General features: G+C 41.6%; 1 protein-coding gene across 3 annotated transcripts in view; it reads left to right on the top strand.

Annotated features, from left to right (window-relative positions):
- Positions 1–14,824, top strand: part of SEPTIN9 (septin 9) — a 194,293-nt gene extending 179,469 nt beyond the window's left edge. For all 3 annotated transcript variants that reach the window (XM_081850852.1, XM_081850854.1, XM_081850853.1), the window contains 4 exons: positions 5,148–5,333; positions 12,027–12,155; positions 12,396–12,477; positions 14,605–14,824. In XM_081850852.1, coding sequence (XP_081706978.1) covers positions 5,148–5,333; positions 12,027–12,155; positions 12,396–12,477; positions 14,605–14,803 — 596 coding nt within the window. In that variant the 3' untranslated portion in view covers positions 14,804–14,824. The remainder of the gene's footprint in view (positions 1–5,147; positions 5,334–12,026; positions 12,156–12,395; positions 12,478–14,604) is intronic.
- Positions 14,825–14,891: the final 67 nt, after the last annotated feature.

Genomic DNA, 14,891 nt, shown 5'->3' with positions numbered 1-14,891 from the left:
CAAAGCATTTCCTCCCTTCTATTCCACAGTAGAGATATCGGTGGCTAGAGAAAAATTATTATAGACCTTCTATTCCTCCTATTCAAAAATGAAAAAAAGAAAAATTATTTTGCTGACATCACATTTTACATTTAAAATGTGTTTAATTTTGAAACAAACTGTGTTTTATGGCATAAAGGCTCACTTTTAGTCAAAAGAGTTCTTTTCCCCATGAAAATCCTCACGATGTCCCATGTTATAGCAACCAGACATAAACATAGGTGGAAGTTCCTTCTGCTTCTTGGGTGTCTGGGGTAGAGAGTTGTTTGAAATCAGTCTTGAAATCTGTTTTAAATTTCTGCATTTAGCTCACATGTTTACAACCACTGTGGAAAGATACCTGCACAGATAGTTTCCCATGAGGATACTGGAGAATCTTGCTGAGTTTGAACCGGTGCCATGTTTTTGGGTGTGTGTGTGTGTGTGTGTGTGTAAGTAATACAGCATATTTAAGGTCTGCACTGATTTTCTGGAACTACTTCTGCAGAAATCTTTATCCTTCCTTTCTTTGCAGCTGGGTTTTAACAAGCAGTGGTTAAGTGTCAAATATGTTGTGAGTACAAACCCCACTTCCCCTTGTTGAAGCATAGATAAGAGAGCACCCATTTCTGTAAGGGACACAGTCTTCAATTTCACGCACATCTGTGATTTGCCCTCTCCCCAGCCTGTCAGAGGCTTAGTAACTCTAGGATATACTGTGTGATTCAAAGCTAATATATACCACATGGCAAATGTCTAATACACCAGGCCTCTTTGGCTGATTTTCAGATTGGGACAAAGTTTCAATTTGTTTCTCTAAGATTTGTCCCTGCATATGTAACACATAGGCTGCAAATCTAAACATATTTACTAGAGAGTAAGATCAATGAGGGTGGCTTCTCAGTAAATGTATTTTTTAGGGCTATACTGACCTTACCTTACCTTACCTTACCTTATTCCACCTCAAGACACCCAGTAGGTGTTTATCTAGCTGCTGCTTATTCCAGTTTACAAGGTTTCAGAACGTCCCGCCAAACTGGGTCAGGGAGAGCAGGATAGTAGTGTCTCTTCCAATAGTAGATAGATGTGTAAATAGAAGAGGTCTGCATTTTCAGAAAAGCAAAGGCTGGAAAGTTAGGTAGGTGAGTAGGTACAGAGTATTGCTGTTTCTTAAGGCTTGTGACCAAGTGATATTTTATTTCTCCGTTGCTGTGTGTGCTAAAACTGAACTGCTGGGTTTATCTCTTGCTAGCTACACTTCTTTCTCTAAGCAGTACAGTGGTACCTCGGGTTAAGAACTTAATTCGTTCCAGAGGTCCGTTCTTAACCTGAAACTGTTCTTAACCTGAAGCACCACTTTAGCTAATGGGGCCTCCCGCTGCTGCACCGCCGGAACATGATTTCTGTTCTCATCCTGAACCAGAGGTACTATTTCTGGGTTAGCGGAGTCTGTAACCTAAAGCATCTGTAACCTGAAGCATATGTAACCCGAGGTACCACTGTAGCTGTAATTCTAGATCCTCACAAGACCCTGGAACAGGAATGAGGAGCCTGTGACCCTCCAGATGTTGCTCACTGGCCATTAGCCATGCTGGCTGGACTGATAGGATCAGTCCAACAACATCTGTAGGACCTCATGTTCCCTAGCTGTGCCTTGAAAGACTGTAGCCTTACTTAAGTACACATGGCAAAATCCTCAAATGGCATAAGTGCATTCAGATTTTAGGGTTGTCCCAAAGAATACTGTCAGTCTTAAGCCAGACCTAGGGAACCATCAAGCCTCAAGGAGAGCAATAGCCCTTGTCCCTTGAGAGGTCCTTCTTGGAACCTTGTGCGCCTTCTCTCCCCTAAGTAAAGAGGCTCTTCTGCCAGAACAGAACAGCTGGTTTTGAGATAATCTCTGTTCCCTGATCATTCTCTTTGGGTTCGGGAATATTGAAATCTTCACTGCTTCTGTCTCTTTGCCTTTGCTGAAGTACAATTTCTAGCATGACCAATTGTGAGGAATGATGGCAGTTGAGAAGGCTACAGGCTCCTTATCCCTGGCTTACTACCAACATTTTCAAAAAATGATTAAAGATGTGAGCAAATCATTGCACTCCTATTAGAGGCCTACCATATGCGTGAAGTATGGTGTCTGTTTGGGAATGTGTTCCTAGCCTGTGATCCTGATAGGAGGAATGTGGAACATTCTTTAAGAGCGTTGGCATCCTTAGCAGGAGCAAGTTTGACGACACACTTCTTTGTCATAACAGGAAATTCTGGCTGTTTTTCTATGCAATCAGTCACTGCTTCTGTGCAGACTTTTATTCTCAAACATATGCACATTTTTGGCACACAGATATCACCCCTTGCTATAATGGATGGTGCTATATAATCCTAAATATTCAGAGTGGCCAAGTCTTCCAAAGTTCCATCAAAAAATGGGGGAAAGGCATGGAAGATGAGATCATGACAAAACGGCCTAGCTAAAGAAAGAAGTCAGCGGTGGGGTGAGGGAAGAGACTGGGCTGGGGAGAGCAATAGTCGCACCCATTACCACTGGTCTCTTGCAAACATTCCTTAAACTTAAGATACATTGCAACTCTGCAATTGTTTTTAAATGTATAGCAATGTTTGTAAATAGTTTTTAACATATACAATATTTTTTTTATAACACACATTGTTGGGAAGGGAAGTCTTAAATCTTTATTTCTCTCCATTTTGTTTTTTGAATGCTGGGTGGGGGGGCAGCCAAAGCAGAGCCAAGTTTGAGTCCAGCAGGATGAGGGGCCAGCATACTGTTTGCCTGTGGCTGAAGCACTGTTCAGCAGGGGGCTCTCCAAAGGATGCACTGTTTGCTAGCTAGGCTCCAGAGAAGGCAGGGAAGCAAATGGGCTCAAGATGGGGATTGAGCCTGGGAATTTTGGGATGCAGAGCAGATGTTCTACCTCAGGTCTATGATCCTTTCACCTGCATTTGAAGGCACTTCTTTTCCAACAAGTTGTGAACTGTCCCGTTATCTTCAGATGAAGGTTGATAATACAAATTTAATAAATAATAACAATAACAAGGTTTCAGATCTGATTTTACAAGACTATAATGTTATTAGTTCTGCCGCCCCTTAGTTTGCTTTAATGCTCTCTTTAGTCTTGGTATGTTGTTTGCAACATCTATTTTGCTTTTAATAATTGAATTACTGCTTTTGGTTTTGTATACCTTTGTTGCCTGCTCTAATTGCCTCCATTTGAGGAGGAAAATTTGGGTTATGAATTAAGTAAGCAAATAAGAATTTGTGGCCAAGTGCTTAAAGAGGACGGGGTTCCATGTTTTTGCAATACTATAGCCTTAAAAGGGTACCAAGATGCAGGTTGTGAGGTTTCTGGTCCAAGTCCTGGTTAATCTTGAAGGATAACTTTTGGAAGCATCAGAAATGACCTGTTACAGCCCATTTTGCTTGTGTGGCATGGTGTGGATGACTTATACCTGCCCTTGCCCTGCAAATATGGAAGATCTAGAGCAGTGTTTCCCAACCTTGGGCCTCCAGATGTTTTTGGCCTACAACTCCCATCATCCCTAGCTAGCAAGACCAGTGGTCAGGGATGATGGGAATTGTAGTTCAAAAACAGCTGGAGGCCCAAGGTTGGGAAACACTGATCTAGAGTACTGGCAAAACACAGTATTAAATGGACCCAATCTATTCTACCTCCTTCACTTTTAGGGCTCTTGTTCTGGCATGCTGGAGGATGTCCCAGGTATCTTGAAGGGATCTGTAAAAGTGCTTTGGTGTTAGGGAGCCTTAGGGCTGCAGGTCTCTCTCTTGTCCCTCCTTTTTCTATGTGGGTTGAAATGTGGGAATGCTGGAAATGCGCTTTGTTTTGCTTAGTGGCTGAGGTTCAACTGTTGGATAACAAACCATTCCTACTAATGGCAAAATACTTTCCATGTGGAATGATTCTTTCCTAGTTGTGTGTAAGAATAGCAAAAAATAAAATAAGATAAAATAAAATAAATGCTTGGCTCTTCCATCCTAAAAATGCCGCTATTTCAGGAGTCATTGAAAGGCGTCTTGGCGTCCTCACTCTATAATTTTTTGACCCAGGAATTTTGCCAGCAGCCCACTGCATGAGTTTGAAATGAGTTTTAGAATTACAGGGCATGTGGAGGATCTAAAGATTGTGGCTTCTCACCCAGCACCTTGCACCATCTCACACCCTAAAATGACCCCGACCACTATCTAGGGACAGATTGTCTGAGCAAGGCATGCCACATGCACGGTTCCTACAGGAGTTAAAAACTTACCTAGCTGTTCCAATAACAAACTTACCTAGCTGTTCCAATAAGTAAAGCAGAATGCATTGTAAGCTGCAAGGCAGGACAGGGAATAAAAACCAGGAAAGGAAAGGAGGCATGAGAAGGGAGTTTTAAAACCATGTTGTGGGTGTCTTTGAAGAGGAGACTTGGTCTTTGAAGAGGAGACTTGTGCATAAAAACATTTTATAGCAGTTCTTGCAGTTTCTTTTTTTAATGTGGATGTATACTGCATATATGTATTTATAATAATGCATATGTGTGATTACTGCATCCTGAATGATGGACTTTCAGGCCAACATGTGGAATTTGGAAAGTTCACAGATTTTGAGAAGACCTCAGGTTCCATATTCACACAATTCAGAGTTTCATTTAGACTCTGCTTTCATCTGTCTCTGTATTCAGAGCAACTGAATATCTGTATATATCTGCATTCAGCAATATATCTGTATTCAGAGCAACTGTTCTAAAGGGCCACATTTCTTTCTCCCCTTGGGGAGACCTAGGCTTCCCTTGGTTCCATTGGAAACCAAGTCTTTTGTGGACTAGTCTCTTCCAATACTCAGGTGAATCCAGATCTGTGTGCAGGTTACTCTGGAGGCATCAGAGGTGTGCCTGTCTCATGTCAGTATAACTCCCAAGCTATCTTTAGGTGTGAAAAAGTCAACAATGACATGGTTGTTGTTATTAAACATCCATCTTGTCTAAAATGCAGTAACAAATTTCCTGGTTTCTGTTCCTTGCAGCTACTAAGAAATGACCCAATGTTTTATTTATCTGTACTGTTTGGTTAAAAAGAAAGAAATAATATATTAATATTCATTACATTTTCCCTTCAGAGGCCATTCCCAGCTACCCAAGCGGCATGATGGAAGCCACTCGAGATGCTGGCATCAAGCAAGCCCCACCAACGCGGACAGAGAAACCAGCTGCTGATTTTGCCTATGTTGGGATAGACGCCATCTTGGAACAGATGCGGAGGAAAGCCATGAAACAAGGGTTTGAGTTCAACATCATGGTAGTCGGTGAGTCTTCTTCCCATGTGGTTCACTTTAGTCAGACTATGGAACTGGCTCCCTCAAGAGAGGTGGTGATGACTAGCAGCTTGGATGGCCTTAAAATAGGATTAGACAAATTAATGGAGGATAAGGCTATTTATTTATTTGTTCATTTATTTCATAAAAATTATATACCACTTGATTGAAAAAAAAATCCTCAAAGAGGTTTACAAAAACATATAAAATCAGGGGAAATTTACAATACATTAAAACGTGCAAGAAGTTAATATACTAAAACAGATATAAATTCATATCAGTATCTGTAAGCATCTGGGTAGGCTGTCTAAGCAAGAACATTTTTAGCAGGCACTGAAAAGAATAGAGTGAAGACGCCTGCTTGTTATCCATTGGCAGCGAGTTCCAATGTGTAGGTGCTGCCATGGTAAACAATTGAGTTCTTACAGATGCAGAACAGGTTAGTGGCTCTGTCCTACCTCCACTGTTGGATGCAATACCCTTTGCTGGGAATCACAAGAGGGTAGAGAGCTGTTGTGCTCATGTCCTGCTTGTGGTCTTCTCATAAGCTCCTGGTGCTGGCTACTGTGAGAACAGGGTTCTGGGCTAGATGGGTCTTTGGTCTAGCAGGATTCTTCTGGTGTTCTTGCATATGCTGCAGCAGTGCCATTGGGGTAGAACCTGTTTCTTGTATGGCTTCTTAAGAGAATTATTTTCTCTGTGTATCCTTGCAACAGAGGGCTTAGTAAGAATTGGGAATTTTAAAGTTATCAGATTTGTTAAATGCATTACGGAACTAATTCCCCATGTGTTGTGGGCTGAATGTCAAGGTGACCGTGTGTTTCCTCTAATAAGCTCTTTGTCCTGACTGGAATGTCAAAAGAGCAAGAACTTGTACCTTTTAATAGTTTGACTCTGTTGCTGCAGCCAGAATAGCTGTATTGCATTTGTCATTGATTGTTTGGGACTGCTAAATCATACCCCTGGAAAAAAGACACCCACTGGAAAAATTGCCCTATTGCCTGCTGATACATTGATGAATTGGTTGGGACCATCAGCCTTCTCTACCTCCCCTATTCTCCTCTCCAGAAAGTACTCTGATTTCTTCTAGTGCCCCAGCCCTTTCAGCTGGTTGGTGATGATGAGGGTGGTGTTGCTTGCTAAAGTTTTGCAAGAGATAAGTAGCCCTACAGGGGCTTATTTCCATTTTCAGGACTAAATGTGACCTCACTGCAGGTTCTTTGTTTACAATTGGATTCTCTGATGGTTTGGGAAGAGGTGGCATGGAAGACTTGCAACAGAAGGCTATGCTGCAAATCTGTGTGGCTTACTTAAAACACAAATTAGTGCATTCTTGGTTCCTGCTCAGTGTTGTGTGTGTATGAGAGAGAGAGAGAGAGAGAGAGAGAGGTCTGTGTAGTCACAAAGTGGGAGGTATGAGTGTTACTAGGGAAGTCACCAGCTTATCCCTGACCATTCTGAACATCTAGACACAACATTTTTGCATACACTATCTCTCAGTTGATCTATGAATCCCAGGTTGGAGGAAATGCCTACTGTATTCTCTCATGCTTTGGAAAAAGGGATGTGTTTTCCTTCCACCTGACAGCCACTCACTGCTCATAACTCTGGAAAAAAGGTGGGGCTCGTTGCCTTTATGAACTTCACTGGACACAGTTCTAATATTTCTTGCTTTGTCAGATCTTCCTCTGTGATGATGTCACTCCTCTTGTGCTCTGTCCACAAGAGGCTTCACTTGGGAATGAAGAGGCTGTCAGTTCTGCAGGACAGCGCAGAGAAGAACGCTTTCATTTTTCACAATCCCGGAACTCTTCTTGTGAAGTGCCAACTTCTAATTAATTGGCCGGAAGGAACAAAAAAATGACACATTATTCAAGTGCTGTAATTAGAATGACACCAGGGGGAGCTGGCATTACTTTTGAGTCTGGGCTGACTGCCTGTCAGCTGGACTGGCTTCTACAGTATATGAAAGAATTATTCTGGAATTCTGAATGAAAGAATGGGCTGGATTTATAGCATTGCCGAGTTTATGGCATTAAGCAAAAGTGGTGCATAGGTCACAGGTTCAGAAAGGGAGGGGGGAATCACATAATTAAGACTAACTGCCAATCAGTCTGCTTCATATTCTAGCCTTCTATGTCACTGCTATTTCAAGGGATAGGAAGGAACTCAATTGCCTTTAGTTATGGCAAGCTGTGGTGAGTCAAAGATGAAGCATGTAGCCTGAATAAGATGGCTTGTAGTCCAACTCCAGGTGTGCAAAAGGACAATGTAACATGAGTCCTAATGTATGGCTGCAGTGAAGCCTCAGGGAGATTTTCTCTGTATAAAAGCTAGTTCTGACATTTAATCTATTAGACATGCTGAACTTATTGTGTGTACACATGTGTTGTGTACATGAGAAGTCCAGAAAAATGCACAGAGATGCATCGAGCCATTCTGTGCAGGTCTGCCTTTGCACATGGCTTGACTTCCTGTTGGGAGTTCCAGCTGCAGTGGAACAAGCCATGCTGTTTTGATTTGTCTGGTTATTTGTCCATCTAGCCCAGTATTGTCTACTCTTGACTTGCAGCAGTTCTCCAGGGTCATAGGAAAGGGGTCTTTCATGTCACCTCTACCTGGCTCTTGTTGTGGAGATGTTCCTCCTGCTGTAAGATGGAGAAGAGAGACATATCAGCAGGAAACCTCCAGAATTTAGTGGTGGATCTTCAACAGCATGTAGCACCTTTGGTGTTACCCCCAGCTTTGTAGGATAAGTGAATGCACACAAACTTTAATCAACTGGTTGCCTAAAGGCAAATTTTACGCAACAAAAGCAAAGTGCTAATTTCCAAACCTAAATAAAGTTTTGAACGTTGCTAAGGTTTCCTGCTCTTCTCAGCTCCCTGACCAAACTCAGCCCATTTACCAAGTCAATACTTGCTTCTATGTGCCTTCTTGCTAGGATTTTTTAAATAATAGGTGTGCATTCTTTGGGGGATTTTATTACAGTTTGTATTTATGTTATTTTAACCCATATTTAGCCCTGGCTATGGGCTAAAGATGGTAGCTGCAAACAAACTGAGGTAGTTAGATTTTATTTTGAATTAAAAGCACAGGTTTCTGTCCCAAAGTCCTCATTGAATGAATTGAATGGAAACAAATATTTGAATTTTTAAAGAGAACTGTGCAATGGCTTGGTGTGCAGGTTTGGCTGAGCCAACTCGAAACGTTTAGGAAGTGAAGCGTTCAGTTTGGGATTCTTCTGTCTTTATTTGTGGTTTGATGCAGACACAGCCAGGAATAAATCTGCTTCCCTTGTTTCTTCCGAGACCCATAAAATAACCATTCCTGTTCACACAGCAGCTTGACTGTACCCCTGGAAGACTGAGTTGGATTCACTCCAGTGTGTGTATTTCTGCATATGTGGATATTTTGCAGAATCAACAAAATTGCCTGCTGAATTAAAACTGCAGCATTTCCCTGGGGATGTTATTTATTTATTTTCAGCCTTGTAAATTTGCGTGCATCTGCTCTGTGGCAAATATGTCTGGAGTAGATGTATACCAATCCCAGACAACTCAAGTTATCTGGGATTTCTCTTCCCTTGGTTTGCAAGCTGCCTGTCTTGTAATTCACTCTCGAGTTGGGTAGAAATATGAAAACTGGCTACTCCACACAGTCAATCTTGTGCTGTGGCTTATCCTTAGAGAAATCTCTCTGAAAGAATTAGAGTTTCACTGGCTCTTTAGGATGAATGTTTGCAGCTATCAGTTCACACGGTGGGCATATACCCTTAACATGAAAAGAACAAAGACATTATGAAGCTGAATTTATCGTAATAGATACTATGAAGGGAGTTGCTGCTGAGGAAAAGAAAAATGATTAATGCAGCTCTAAGGTTGGACAACCTTTGTTTCCTAGTCTTTTCATCTCTTTTCTTTGAAACAGAAAGCCCATTCATAGTCCCTAATACAATGAATTCAGGTTCATAATGTCTTTGTTCCTTCTGCATTAAGTGTATGCCTCCCATGTGAACTGATATGCCTCGCCTTGTATGTTATCTGCAATTAGCAATTTAACAGAGGAGAATCCCACATTCTGAGGTCTTGGCTGTAGAGATCATAAGCATGGTGGTCTCTTGAGTATGACCTCGAAATAGGTCCCACTGATTTAAACGACTTGACTTCTGAATAGGCATGCATAGGATTGCACTGTCAGTAAATGCCTCTATTGTTCAGTAATCCCTTTTGCCTTGCATCTCTTCCAACTTCCTGTCTGCTCCTAGATGAAACCAATCCAGCAATTCTGGATTGTTTCCCCCCTTTAACAGTTAAATAAAACTCTGTCTGGTCAGCTTTAAATATCTTCCATTTACGTGGTTGCCTGGAAACTTAACCAGATGTTTATAATTGGGGTGTGTGTGCCCCCTCCCCATGTTTTTTTCTATAGCAGAAGGGTAGCCAATGTGGTGTTCGTCACATATTGTTGGACTCCAATTAACATCAGATAGTCAGGAATGATGGGAGCTGTCATTCAATAAGCTTTAGAGCCCACCATGATGACTTCCTCTGTTGTATATCATGATTGGGTTTTTTTTTAAAGCACCCCTCTAAATCTAGTGCTATGAAACAGGACGCGAAAGGCCAATTGGTACAGTAATGGCAGTACTTTGGTTCATACCATTAGTTCCATATACTCATTCCATATGGTGCTTGCATTTGTTTTTCTGTAGGGTGGGTGGGTTACTCATCCCTAGTGCTAGTCCATTTGCTTCTCACCAGCATTTTTCTTTTTATTCACCAGCTCACATTTCCAAGCCAACCAGAGCAGCACAGGAGATCAGCATTTGCTAATCCATTGCTCTGTTGATGACCCTTCTACTTATTTATTTATTTTTCATGTCACTTATAAATCGCTTCCCATGTGGTACCCCAAAGTGACTTTCAATACAATAAAAAACATATTTAGAACAATAGTACATTTAAAAACAGTCAAAACCACCACATATATAAAAATCATCTGAAACAACACTACATATATGAAATCTAATAGAGGTACCAACTGGGATTTTTTAAATTTTTTAAAAAAATCAATTTAAAAGGCTTACTGAAAGAGGAACCAAACAATTAGGTAGTCTATGGCCATCAGATATTTTTGACTGTGTTTGTCCCATAGTGACGGTAGTATAAAATATCTGGAGGGCACCAGGTTGGGGAAATCTGCTTTAGGAAATAAGCTATGGCAGCACATTCTGATTTATTTCTTGCTTTTAGACCATGAGTATGAAGTGAAGTCTGGAAGGGTTAGGTAGGCATTAGGTAAACTGTTTTAAAATGCCTCTGCAGGGGCCTCCCATTTTGATATTTAAAAGTAGCTGCAGTGATCCCTTGTGACTATGGGTTCTCCCTATGTAGACTCCCCATGTAGACTAACCACTGTGAGAATCCTTTGCAACAGACCTTATCTATGTAAGACTTACTCAAGTGTTTCCTCCATTGCCTTTTCTTTCTTTCTTTCTCTTTCTTTCTTTCTTTCTTTCCCCTTCTCCCTATTAGAAATTTGACTTGAATTTGGGACTGTGGGAGATAGCTACAGTATATTCATTTCCAGTACCACCTATAAGTGTTTTAGTTTAATACTGGGTTCTTGGGATCCATGGATAGTTTTCAGAAATATAGCCACATTCTCTCCTTTGTAGCAGTTGCATTTATAATGCAAACGGTTTTGACTAAAGAAAGGAAAACAATGTGTGGCTAGATCAGAGGTCATTTTGAAACCTTGAGGATGGAGGCAGGTTTTTTCTTCTTCTTCACTGAGAAGAAAGCTAATTGCTGTTAGAACTGAGATGTGTTCACTTTCCCCTCCTTCCATACATATCAGAGTGAACTCAGTGTCCACATTCTGACAGAAATTGAGCCACATGGAGTCACTGAAAAACAAGATGGAGCTGTCAGCATGCTTTTTCTTGGTGTGGTGTGTGTGTGTGTGTGGAGCCAAGGTTGGACACCAGGAACCAGGGAATGCTGGGTATCAGTTGGAAAGCAACAATTGAAGGGAAATCTACTCGAAGCAGACCTCTTTCACTTAGCTGGCGGGAAACCTGCTACTGGGAGAAAGGCAAACTTGAAGTGGTTCATAAGAACCTCTACAAAACTTATTCTGAGCTTGACAGAAAATGGGCCTGGGCCAAATTTTAGATTTGTAAACAACAGCAATTAAAAGAAAGAAACCAAATTTGCAGCAAAAGTCAAGGGCGGACATCAAACATGTTATGAACATTCTTTATTTTGATTTCTATTGGCTGAATGAAAGGTGACTCAATTTTTGTTTCTTCATAAATTTGAGCTTCTTTTGTGCATGCTAGGGAAAATTAAAAGAAGGGAGTTGTTTAGAAAGCTAATTTGCAGATCCAGTTGAAATTCAGATGGTTTGTTTCGTACACAGCATCAAACATAACAAATTCCCAAAAGCCTTTTATTGTGGGAGCAGCTGATCTTTCTCAGCCAAAGAGGGCAAAATCAACATGATTATATTTGCTGCAGCCAATAGCTGAGGCATCCTTCTCATTCTCTCTCTCTCTCTCTCTCTCTCTCTGTGTGTGTGTGTGTCTCAATGAACACAGTTTGAATTTGTACTGTGGGGGTGATATAAATAGTGAAACAGAAGGGTTTTCTGATATTTGTGCCTCCTGTTGCCTTTCAGGTCAGAGTGGCCTGGGAAAATCTACTCTAATCAACACCCTCTTCAAATCCAAAATCAGTCGCAAATCTGTGCAGCCAAGTCCTGAAGAGCGCATTCCCAAGACGATTGAAATCAAGTCAATCACACATGGTGAGCCTTTCCAAGAGATCATGGGGTTGCTTTTGGGGGAGATGGGGATGTTGAAGAAGAAACAGGGCCAAGGGGACTCTTCAGTTGGCTCACTAGGGTATAAAATTTCTGAAACACCTGTAAGTTCTGTGACCCTTTTCAGCTCTGATGCTGATGTGTATCTGAAGGGATCCCCACCCACCAACTGCATTCATCCTAGGGTGATATTTTCTTGCCTACCTTCTTTGCATTCTGTTTCAGATATTGAAGAAAAGGGTGTTCGTATGAAACTCACTGTCATTGACACCCCTGGATTTGGAGACCACATCAACAATGAGAATTGGTGAGTAGCCATCAAACAAGAAACTCTCCAGTCCACTGCTCATGGAGAGGCTGGAAGGGAGGATAAGGGGTGGGTGGGAGGCTTTTCAGTAGACTGCATTAAGCTGGCAGTTAAGGTAGTGGGGTGTGTGTGCATGTTTGTGTGGACTCTGAGCAGCATCACTTTAACAAGGTCTGCCTTGGGTTTTAGTTGACTGGTGCTAAAAAGTTATCCTATTGGGCTGGTTGTGCTTCTGGACTATGAAGTATATGGAAGGAATAATTCAATCTTGGTAAAAATACTGGTGCCATCTTGATGCTAGAGAGAAAAGATTTTATCTTTACTGGCCGCTTCCAAAGGAGATGTTCTTCCCATTGGGAAGAGAGTTAGATTACTCAGCTTTTCACCATTTTACGGAGGCAGAAGCTGGAGGGGGAGAAATTCTGCCAGGATTCTCTAGAGGGTTCTCATAACTAGCAAATATGCTAAGACAAACCTGTACAGGCTTGGAACTTTGCAAGTGCCTACTCCTGAGGATCATCTTCCTAATTAAGTTTCTCAAGGGACAGCTGTGATAGAATTATTCCTGTGATGCCTTGATGCATCACTAAACAAGGGCCATATCTGTGCTCTGTGGCTTATATGGGTAGGGGAAGTATAGTTGAAAGAACGCATAATCATATTTTTAACTACTTTGTAAGTGATGTGGAGTGTCAAATGATGTCAACCTTCAAAAGTTGAAATGGCTGAACCTTCCCAAATGCAGCTAATGCAAATCAGCTTCAGATCTCATTCCTAAACCACAATTCTGTAAGCAAACAGAGCAGAGGAAAGGGAGCAGAAGATCACAGGGAGAGATGCCTCCCTAGGAACACACAGTGTTGTTTATGTGCTGCTGCAGAACAAAGGCCCTAATGCAGAATGCACTGCCATGCATAGGAAGCGACAAGGAAATTGTGCATGCAAACCCAGGGAGCAGCTGTGCTGCATCTGAACCAAAGATAGGCTGTCTAACTGCCTGCTGATCCACTGAAGGCAATCTGTGAGAAAAGGCTAGGGAGGGAATGTGCCTCACTAGGAAACCTGCTGTACGATGATGGAAGTTGGCATGTTTGCCAGTGATCTCATGTTATTTGGGATAGCAGATCCAAAGGAGACCGCTAAGAATTCCAGACTTCTTAATTGTGTGCAAAGTAGTAACAGATGACATTCAATATTAGTAAGTACAAAGTAAGGAACATTAAAACAAGGAGTCAAAGTTATACATGTTTGGCCAAAGCCTTGGCTGCAGGGGTGAAAAAGGCAAATATGATGGGAGGAATCCAACATCTTCTGATCATCCTGTCAGTGCAAGCTTTTCTGCTTGCTGGACAGAATAATCCCCTCCCCTCCCCTTGCACCTTGTTCTGGGGAGGGCACAGGAGGAGGAGGGAAGAAAGCCCTATTGCACTAGTAGGAGCCTTTGCATGGATCTCTGCTAGTGCACAGGGTTAGTTGAATATTAGGAATATTCAGAGAAGGGAATGAAAATAAAATAGTAACTATGTGGTTGTGTATCTTTTCCCAGGATTGGGAAAAGTTTGTGGATTTTGAAACTATTATTTTACAGTGGAAAAGATAGCTTCTCTTGAGATGCTGAATGGTTCTTGTTTCTGTCAAAGTCTCTTTCTGATCAGGTTTTAGATTTGCTTTTTTCTTCTTACAAGTCTCCAAATGCCAACACTGATCATTCCATGGATTTCTTCCTTGACAAAGAGACATAGGCTGTTATGTGGTAGGAGATGCTTCAACCGCCTTCCAGTTCTTATGTATTTTCTTCTGAGCTCTGATATTCAGCAAATGGGCTCAAGAGCTCTCCAAGTCATGGGGAACCTGGAACACACTACCTATAACTCCTGCTCCAGGGTGATCATGGATTTCACCCAAAGCATGTAGAAGATTCCATTAAAAGTATATGGATTTGGGTCAGGTCCCTTCCAGTCCTACACTAACCCCTTCCCCATTTCAGTCCTCACATGATTTCATTAGTATTTGTTTCCATGTAAGTGCATTTAGCAGCATGCAAAGATTATATGTGTGTGTAGTCTGAATAATTGTGCACAGGCATAGTTTCTTTTATTTCATACATGGCATTTTCCCCTTGCACAGTTGGCAACCCATTATGAAGTTCATCAATGATCAATATGAGAAGTACCTCCAGGAAGAGCTTAATATTAACCGGAAGAAGCGGATACCAGATACCAGAGTCCACTGCTGTATATACTTCATCCCTGCCACCGGTCACTCGTACGTATCCTCCTTTTGGACTGCACCACCTCCCTGTCTCCAAGAGGAGCAGAGCAAATAAATCTCATGCCCCAGAGTCTACTTACTTGTCTGCTACTGACACTCCCCCCCCCCTTTTTTTTGGTCTCCTTGAGATTGGTTTCTTAGTA

The sequence above is a fragment of the Podarcis erhardii genome (genome assembly GCF_964252035.2).
Source record: "Podarcis erhardii genome assembly, chromosome: 2".
NCBI classification, from domain to species: domain Eukaryota; kingdom Metazoa; phylum Chordata; class Lepidosauria; order Squamata; family Lacertidae; genus Podarcis; species Podarcis erhardii.
The sequence above is the reverse complement of the archived record's forward strand: the minus strand, read 5'-3'. Positions and strand labels throughout refer to the sequence as shown.